Below are 10,214 nucleotides of genomic sequence, written 5' to 3'. Positions count from 1 at the left end.
TCCCATTAGTATTTTACCGTATTTATGAGAATTTAGGAGTGAAATTGTCACCTAATAGTATGTATTGTTTCAAGCCATGAATTACTTTACTGTTTTCAACTAAGCTTTTATTGATTGTGCTGTAAATGATACAACCCCATTTCTTCATAGTTTCCCAATTACAAAATCTAAAACAACATTAGATTCATGTTTTAAGTAAATGACTGCATGTTCTATGAGACTATTCTTCAGGAGATATGAACAATAGTCTACTCACCCCAGGTAGGGAACTGATAGTAGACCAAAATAAGAATACCCCAAATACCAGTTTAGTGAACCAATAAATTTTATTAGTGTTTTATTGTAGTATTTGGGAAAAAAAAAGACTCAAATGGCAGCAGCCTTCGCAAAGCCCACTCCAGCATGGGTAATAATAGCTCATAGAAGCTGAAAATCTAAAGCACACTCCACAGCCTACAGGCAGCATAACAGACTGGAGAGTGTCCTTTCCTGGTGACTAAACCTCATCCAGGTACCTTGGCTGGTTTCTACTTCTTCCAGGCAGGTGATCTAGTCTCAGAGTCTTTGCAGCTTGGCTTGTCCAAGACTGATCCTCAGCACCCTTTATTACTTTGGTCAGGAGACATCTAATGAATCTGGTTGGAGTTGTTTACTTTCTGAGCTTAAGGAAGGAATGTTCTACTTCCCTGAAACATCTTGTTGCTTCACCTCCCTTCTAGCATTCTATATGTTAATGAGCTCCCTTTCAAGACAGAAGAGACAAAACTGCTAAACACAACACCTTTCTTAATCAATTAAACTACTACTTTTCAGCTTAATGTCAGGGAATAACAGCTACCTATAAGTAATAACACTTAGCCTATGATGATCAATGACAACATGCATGCATACACAGGCACTTAGGTAGAGCGAGTTTCAGTATGTGTATATGTATCCTTACCATTTACATACTAGCAACCTACATAACTCTCCTTACAACCTTGATAAGCTCTAAAGGAGAAAATGCAAATGACTATTCTATCCCAATTTTTTTGTCTGATCATTTTTGTTAGAATATCAACATTCTATATGCTAAGGGAGAGCTTGTATGCAGTAAATGTCAAGAAAATTCCTCATTTAGACATCTCTATAGTAACATATGTAGCATAGTATAAGGGAAAGTAAAAAAAAAAAGTAGTTTCTTAATAATAAAAGTTTATAACACATTGTATTGTGATATCCACTTGGAGACCTAGGTTTTAAGTCCACTTAAGTTCTCAGCCTTCAAGATTATGTTAATACACAAGGATACTACACTTCAGAGAAATATATGTCAAAAGTCATGCCTTCTTGCAGGAGAGGACAGACAGCATTCAGTGGGTAGTTGAGAAGTGCCCTCTAGGAACTATGCTATTTAGCCCTCTTATTTTACGTTGACCCCAACTCATAGGTAAAAAGGATCAAAAAGCATATGCAGATGATCATAAAGCTGCCCTGTCTTAAAAACTTGTCTCTTTTTATCAATTCTAAAAGCATAGTTTACAGGACCCTCTCAAGGGATATGTGTGCATGTAAAAGTTGCTGCATTGAGGCAAACCCAATATTATAGTTTGAAATGAGACATTTACAATATTTTTAGTTCAGAGGCAATGTGTCAGCCAAGTTCATTTTTACTAAAGCAGTGTTACTAAGCAACGCTGTCACATATCACCTTATCCAATACCCAGGAAACAGAATTCAAAGCTAAAGCTGGTTTAAAGCCTCACACAAGATGAATATGTTTGCACATGCCCATGAACCCAGAACTTGAGAGGCTGAGGCAGATGGATCACAAGTTCAAGGCCAGCCTAGGATGCACAGTGAGACCTAATGTCAACAAAACAAAACAAACCACTTTGTCACAGAAAGAGTGATGAGATTGTTTTAATGTATCTGAAGTCACTTACAAAAACATGAAACAAAATAGATCTGCTTTTTATATGTGATTATTGTATAATTCTCTATTGCTTTTGTCCCCTAGAGTTGATGTACACTGTTGAACTTGCTGGAGGGCTTGGCGCTATTCTCTTGCTGCTCGTCTGTTCGGTGACCGTATATAAATGTTACAAGATAGAAATCATGCTCTTCTACAGGAATCATTTTGGAGCTGAGGAACTGGATGGAGGTAGGATGACTTCCCTGTTGCTTCTGAATATACTTATTTGTGTCCTGCCCTTATTTAATCCAGCAAAAGGAAAATTATGTGCATCTTTGTAAGATTATTTTTGTATGGAAATATGTGTGGTGATTTAGAAGCAATAGGTGGTTTTCTTGGCAAGTTACACCTACCCTTTTTAGACTTGTATTCCAAACAGTACTTACAAATTACAGACGCTGATTGCAATGCCATCGGTATGTTCCTTCTCTCTCACCTTGTAATCAGCACTGAAAGGCCAGCTTCACTTTTCTATAGGTAAGGTGTTTCTCTTTTAATTGTCTTCCCTGGTCGAGAGTTTGAAGTGAATTTCAATTTGTTCTTGTTTAGACAGATAGCTGTTTTATTAACCTGGACTGACTATTTTAGCATTCTTCAAAGAGGCTCTTCAGTCTAGTCCATCTCTCTATTTTTAGATGCTAGGCTCCTGTCTGTCATTCCAAGGGTAGACTAACAGAAAAAGTACAAACTCACATTGTTTTTTATAATAACACATCTAACGCATTTGCTCATACAGAACAAGTAAACTGTGTTTATAGAAACAGTAATTATCATTGGCCTCAAGCCATCCAAGAATCTGTATGCATTCTAAAAAGAGTCTAGGGTTCATAAAATTGACCTCCCCAATAGCATCCATTAGTGAACTTCAAGGTATTTTGTGTTCCTTCAGGGTCACTTGGAAAATGTAAGTTAAACTTGTAAAATATATAGTGCTTGAAAAGTGTCAAGAGTTAGTGCAAATTATTGTAGTTTCTCGATTCTGTTGATAAGCATTTCTCTTTGTCAGTTTTACATTAAGTAGTGCAAAAGAAAATTAAACTTTGTCCCTGTTTCCATGGGTCCATAGCCAGAGCTATCAGTTGTCAAATGTGTAAAAAAGGAGTGGTATACTGGCATGCCCAACATCCTTTCCATTTACCTTTCTCCTGTTGCCACTAAGGTAAAGGACAGGCTGCAGAAACTCCATTATTGTTTAATGGAGTTTTCTTTGTTATTATTAAATTATTTTATTTATTTACATTCCAAATGTCCCCCCTTCTCAGTACCCCCTCCCAGAGATCTTTACCCCACTCCCACTGCCTTTGGCTCTGAGAGGGTATGACCCCACCACCCCTACCCACCTACTCCCACAGCTGTCCCCCCTCAAGCATCCCCCTTCCATGGGGCATCAAGTCTCTACATAATTAGGCACATCCCTTCCCAGTGAGGCCAGATAAGGCAGCCCTCTGCTACATACTTAGCTGGGGCCATGGACCATATCATGTATGCTCTTTGGTTGTTGGCTTAGTCTCTGGGAGCTCTGAGGGGTCTGGGTTAGTTGATACTGTTGTTCTTCCTATGGGGTTGCAATCCTCTTCAGTTCCTTCACTCTAATTCTTCCACTGGGGTCCCTGAGCTCAGTTCAATGATTGGCTGACTATAGGTATCTGTATCTGTCTCAGTCAGCTGCTAGTAGATAGAGCCTCTCAGAGGACAGCCATGCTAGGCTCCTGTCTGCAAGCAAAAGATTTCTTAAAGTGATTATTTTTCTTAGTTGTTCTTTGTTTTCCATTTTCTTCCCTCTTCGCATAAATTAGTGTATTTTGGTTATTTCAAGAATATATAAGAAAACTGTCAATGTCAGAACTACTGTTGGATGAGAGCAACAATCTGTGTAACATGTAACCTAAAACTATTACTACTAAACCTCATAAAAGTTACTAGTTTAGTATTATAATCAGTACATCATTGATAAGGTAACTGAGCCAAAAGTTAAATAATCCTTATATTCGTACAGAATTTCTAATTGTCAAGGATTTATATTTTATATAAAACTTATATAGCAGATTTGATTAATCCCAGAAAACTTGAATTACTTCTCAATAAACTACTTTATAATAAAATACATTAATTAAAAATAATAAATAAACAAAAGGTATATATTTATTCAAAATGATAATTCAAGTATTGCTTTAAATGGCCAAATAGGGATATAAAAGAAATCTATTTCCAAATCCTTTATATTCGGTTACCAAGTCTTCATTATTTTTAAAATTTAATATACTCAACATAATCTGAATACATCCTGCTATTTGTGCAATTAGAAGTAGATGATATTTGAAAAAGCAGTTTATCTAAACAATCTCACATTATCTATTAACCTTGCTTTAAATATCTTTATTTTGTACTGAATGGTATGAATGATTTTACCCAAGCAATCAATTTCCAGTGCAGGCTTCATCTGTCAATTTCTGAATATAGAAAATGACAGAATTTGATTTAAAAAAGCAGAACCATAATCAGTTGAATTTCTGTAACTTTAAATTTATTTTGAGGAACCTTGCTACCTATGCACACTTGAGTGGGTGACTTGCATAAGCCTAATGGATTTCATTACTATTCTGAAGCTATTTGGGTCCTCATTTTTTTATATTGTTTTAGGTGAGAAGACAAAACAGAGAAACAGTAACAAACAATATTTTAACAAGTTAAATTTTCCCTCAAAGAGCTAATTTAGTTTATAAATGCCTTAGGATTTGGTAAAGCCTGTCCTTCAGGCTATCTTGAGCATAATCAGGTATATAAGTGCTAGGGCTTTCTTTGAGATGCTCCTGTGAATGCAATAAGCCTAAAGAAAGCCACGGTAATAAACTCAATTATCATCTGGGTAAGATTAATGTACGCATAATATTGCTAAAGAGAAAAAGAAAGCAAAGACTGCTAAAGCAGAGAATACTGAAATGGTTTTATGAGTTCATTCTGCAAATGCAGTGATCCTCCTGGAATTAAAATAGACCTGTTCTTGCTGAGATGGTGATAAAGAGCCCATCCTTAAGTAATCTACCTTACCACGGTGGACATGACTTGTACAACTTCTAGAAACACTGTTTTATAGGACACTTTTTCCAGTAATATTAAGAATGTAACAAGTTTGGTGCTGGAGAGATGGCTCAGTAGTCTAGAGTACTAGCTGCTCTTACAGAGGACCCAGCCTGAGTTCCCAGCACTAGCATGGTGGCTTCTTGAGGAACAAAAGGGCATAAACACTTAATCTCACTGATTCTGCCTCAAAACACAGGTTCTTCTATCCCTTCTGCTCCCTGATGCCTAGAAACCCTGATGATCATCCTCTTCTCAGAAACCCAATTGCCTAATCTTAGAGACATTCTTTCATTTCTTAACTACTAACCTAGGGGTAGAAAACACTTTGGAAAATATCAGATCCCTATATCCCAATACCATCCCACCATCATTTGCCTCTTCCAAAGGAGATGATTGGTAACAGAAATGCCTGGCCTTTCAGAAGTTTTTGACTTTTAAAGATACGTAATTCCATAATCAAAGGTGAAGCGATTTCTTTTTTATTGGATACTTTATTTGTTTATATTTTAAGTGTTATCTCCTTTCCAAGTTTCCCCTCTGCAAACCCCCTATCCCAAGCCCCTTTACCCTGCTTCTATGAGGGTGGTCCCCAACCCACCCAACCACTCACTTACTCCCACCTCACAGCCCTAGCATTCCTCTAACTGGGGTATCAAGCCTTCACAGGACCAAGGACCTCACCTCCCATTGATACCAGATAAGGCCCCTTCAGCTCCTTCAGTCCTTCCCCTAACTCCTCCATTGGGATCCCTGTGCTCAGTCCAATGGTTGGCTGTGAGCATCCACATATGTATTAGTCAGGATCTGACAGAGTCTCTCAGGAAACAGCTGTATCAATTTCCTGTCAGCAAGAACTTCTTAGCATCAGCAATAGTGTCTGGGTTTGGTGTCTGCATATGGGATGGATCCCCAGGTGGGGCAGTCTCTGGATGCCCCTTCCTTCAGTCTCTGTTCCACTATTTTTCCCTGTATTTCGTTTGGACAGGAGCAATTCTGGGTTAAAATTTTGGAGATGGATGGGTGGCCCCATCCCTCAACCAGGGGTCCATGTCTAACCACTGAATATGGTTCTTCCTCCCCTTTGTGGGCCTGGGAGGCTCTTGCTTTCCTGGCATCTGGGACTTTCTGGTTGCTGTCCTCAGTTCCCCACCCCCTATTGCTTCACACCTCTGTTCAATTTCCTGACACTCTGTATATCTCCTCCATCTCCTCCCAAAGCTGATTCTGCCCCTCTTTTTCCCCTCAACCTTCTCTCTTCTTCCCAAGTCCCTCCCACCCTCTACTTTTCTTGATTATTTTGTTCCCCCTTCTAAGTAGGACTGAAGCATCCACTCTTTGGTCTTCCTTCCTCTTGAGCTTCATGTGATCCCTTAGATGTATCATGGATATTCCATGCTTTTTGCCTAATATACACTTATCAGTGAGTACATACCATGTGTGGTGTGTACTTTTGTGATTGGGTTACCTCACTCAGGATGATATTCTCCAGATCCATCCATTTGCCTAAGAATTTCATGAAGTCATTGTTCTTAATAGCAGAGTAGAATTCCATTGTGTAAATGTACCACATTTTCTGTATCCACTCCTCTGTTAAGGGACATCTGGGTTGTTTACAGCTTCTGGCTATTATAAATATGTCTGCTATGAACATAGTGGAGTATGTGTCCTTATTACATGTTGGAGCATCTTTTGGGTATATGCCCAGAAGTAGTATAGCTGGGTCTTCAGGTAGTACTATGTCCAATTTTCTGAGGAACCAGACTGATTTCCAGAGTGGTTGTACCAGCTTGCAACCACATCAGCAGTGGAGGAGTGTTCCTCTTTCTTCACATCCTCACCAGCATCTGATATCACCTGAGTTTTTTATCCTAGCCATTCTTACTGGTGTGAGGTGAAATCTCAGGGTCATTTTGATGTGCATTTCCCTGATGACTAAGGATTTGAGCATTTTTTTAGGTGCTTCTATGCCATTCAATATTCTTCAGCTGAAATTTCTTTGTTTAATTCTGTATCCCATTTTTAATAGGGTTATTTGATTCTTAGGAGTTTAACTTCTTGAGTTCTTTGTATATTTTGGATATTAGCCCTCTATCAAATGTAGGATTGGTAAAGATCTTTTCCTAATCTGTTGGTTGCTGTTTTGTCCTATTGACAGTGTCTTTTGCTTTACAGAAGCTTTTCAAATTTATGTGGTCCCATTTGTCGATTCTTGATCTTAGAGCATAAGCCATTAGTGTTCTGTTCAGTAAATTTCCCCTGTGCCCATGTGCTCCAGGCTCTTCCTCACTTTCTTTTCTATTAGTTTCAGTGTATCTGGTTCTATATGGAGGTCCTTGATCCACTTGGACTTGAGCTTTGTATAGGGAGATAATGGATCAATTTGTATTCTTCTACATGCTGACCACCAGTTAAAACAGCACCATTTGTTAAAAATGCTGTCTTTTGTTTTTCTTTTTTTATCCTTAGCCATTTTGTCAGAATATTGATTCTAAAAAAGGAAACTTAAAATAAAGATTAGCGGCTAAGTGAGTGGTAAATAGCTCAGGGGTAGAACACATGTGCAGCACACATAAGGCATGAGGTTCCATCTCAATCACTGAAGGAAAAAAATAATTTACTAGTCTTTTGAAGATTTATTATTTTATTTTTATTTTGAAACATACAACCTGAAAGAATTTTAACCCAAGTCCAAATGATTCCCATTCTAAAACTGTATCCAATGTAAAAGATAAGTAAGTGGAGAATTTAATATCAGGAACCCATTCAGCCAGTTTTTGAAAGCCATTATCATATTTCCTGACTCTATCAGTCCTATGTCACAAAGATTCTGATATAAAAAGATTATATTGAGGTTTTTATTTCTAGAATAGAATATATTTCTGCTTTACTTTCTCCTTTTATTTCGAACCCAGCTTTAAATAAATTGCAGATGTTTTGTTAAGTGGATTTGAGCCTTGTCACGGCTTTTATTTTTTAACTTTGTTAACTCCCAGCTTTTTGGGTCATGTTTCTTGGGCTATTGTCAATTGTGTTTGTAAACACATAATTGTTAAATTTCAATATCCTGCATATAGTTTTGTTAGCTTAGTATTACTTTTATCATATGTTGACTATTTCTATGAGGTTAAATACCGAACCTGAGTTATATATTCCTTGCCTCTTCTGTTCTTTCTTCATCATTCTTTCCAGTCCCCAATTCTTCTTGGTGCAGTCTATGTCAATGGCCATATATTTTCCTAAATAATCATCAAAGTCAGTCAATACTACCTCATGCCAATCAATATTTCCCCTTAATTCCAATGCTTTTTCTAAGTCTCTTTTACTATCTTCTTGCCTTCATAGTTTACGTGTCTATAATTATCCTTACAGTCTCCATATTTTCTTTCTAAGTACAAAATAATTGTGACTTATTTTTCTTAAGCACCCAATACTAGAAATGCCCCATTTTTCCTACTATAGCAATCTGGCCATCCTAGCTCAGAAAGTAATCGCTATCAAATGGTAGATTAAATCATGTGTGTAACATTGCCACTCTTGTATGATCAGTTCTGTTGAAAGGATGATGACATGTTACTTCTTAGTCCAAGACAGCTGTTGAATATTAACCTAAGGTAATATAATTATGCAACACTCTTAGGTTATTGTAGCTAAATTTTGTGTCTGTAAAGGTTAAATGTTAGATGAGTCATTTATCTAATCCCCCACCATCATTATTCCACAATAAAATGAAACTTTATGCAAATTCTGCTATATTGACTTTAAAAAAACAGACATACACTGAGCCCAATGGTGCAGACCTTTAGCCCCATCACTTGGGAGGAAGAAGCTGACAGATCTCTGTGAGTTTGAGGACATCTAGTCTACACAGTGAGTTCCAGACAAGTCACAGATATACTGTGAGACCCTTCCTCAAAAAGAAAAAAAAAACAAATATTTAAAGAAGTTTGAGTCCTGGAAATGAGTGTCTGTTGAATGTTGAATGTGTATATGTGTACTTCAAGGGAAAGACAATCTTTCAGGAAAAATCTTGAACCAAACATTCTTTTCCAGGGAACAGGACCATGGTAGAGCTTAGCCTAAAGTTCCCAAAGGACATTGACCCTGATAGATACTTGTAAGGATAGGGTATATATTCAAAATGTGTTAAGTAATCCATGTGCCTTAAGTATCATGGATTTCAAAGATTATATATTAAATAAAAGCACTGATTTTCACAATTGATCCTGATTTTTTAACTTATCTTAAACTAATTAGTGAAATACTTACTTTTGATCTGAAATAAAGATATTTTAAATGTTTGTGGGAACTGCCTCTAGAAGAGAGACCCTTGTTCTAATTAAATAGCTCAACATCATGATAATAAATACCTAGTGTCACTAGAGGAGAACTTACATCAACACAATACCATAGTCTATACTAGAATAAATTATAAAGGAAAACATCAAAATATCAACCTTCTTTGTTTTTCCATGCCTTTGCCTGGAGTTTCTCTTCTAAATTTATTTAAAAACTATAACCCTTTGTTATGTTTATTTTTTCCAGAGCAGGATGTTTATTCTCCCTCTCCCTCTGCTGGTGGGGTACACAGTTCATGGTTACTCATAATCATAATGACGCAAGTTTTAGCAACATTGTAGTAACCAACACAATTCATATTTTGAAGATGAAGACAGATCTAATTCAATACTTAGTATTATTATCAACATTGGACAAATGAGTTAAAACAATCTTTTAAAATCTCTACTCCATCTTTTAAAAAATGAGCACTTATTCCCTGTTGTATATACACAACCAATTGGCATTTATGCAATCTTAGATCACACATATACTTAGTTTTCTTTCTCATTCAACTACAAGTTCTTTCCTTATTGGTAGATTCAGGAATGCTGTCTTCATGTACACAGTGAATGAAATACTGTGTCTCCACATATCTATGGAGCTGGCCTTTTATCTTTTTTTTTTTTTTTTTGTTAGTGATAAGTAGTGAAATTGCATACACAGTTTTTGAATTCCCAACGGGAAACAAAACATTGTTTTGGGCATATGACCTATTCATAGTCATATTTTGGGCTTATAACCTATTCATAGTCATAAACTGCTAAAGGGTGTGTCAGTCCTTCTTAACCCACATATAATGCTCCCAAAACAACTGTTTCACAATAAAATCCCCCTCCTTGGA

The 10,214-nt window shown here is 36.9% G+C and overlaps 1 protein-coding gene across 1 annotated transcript in view; it reads left to right on the top strand.

Moving 5' to 3' along the window:
• The window catches only part of Il1rapl1 (interleukin 1 receptor accessory protein like 1), a 1,152,451-nt gene that overhangs the window by 1,135,883 nt on the left and 6,354 nt on the right, over nt 1-10,214 (top strand). Inside the window, exon 8 of the mRNA XM_031364845.1 lies at nt 2,000-2,143. Within this exon, the coding sequence (XP_031220705.1) occupies nt 2,000-2,143 (144 nt within the window). The remainder of the gene's footprint in view (nt 1-1,999; nt 2,144-10,214) is intronic.

This window comes from Mastomys coucha, chromosome X (assembly GCF_008632895.1).
Source record: "Mastomys coucha isolate ucsf_1 chromosome X, UCSF_Mcou_1, whole genome shotgun sequence".
NCBI classification, from domain to species: domain Eukaryota; kingdom Metazoa; phylum Chordata; class Mammalia; order Rodentia; family Muridae; genus Mastomys; species Mastomys coucha.
Note: the sequence above shows the minus strand (reverse complement) of the source record. Positions and strands in the feature narration are given on the sequence as shown.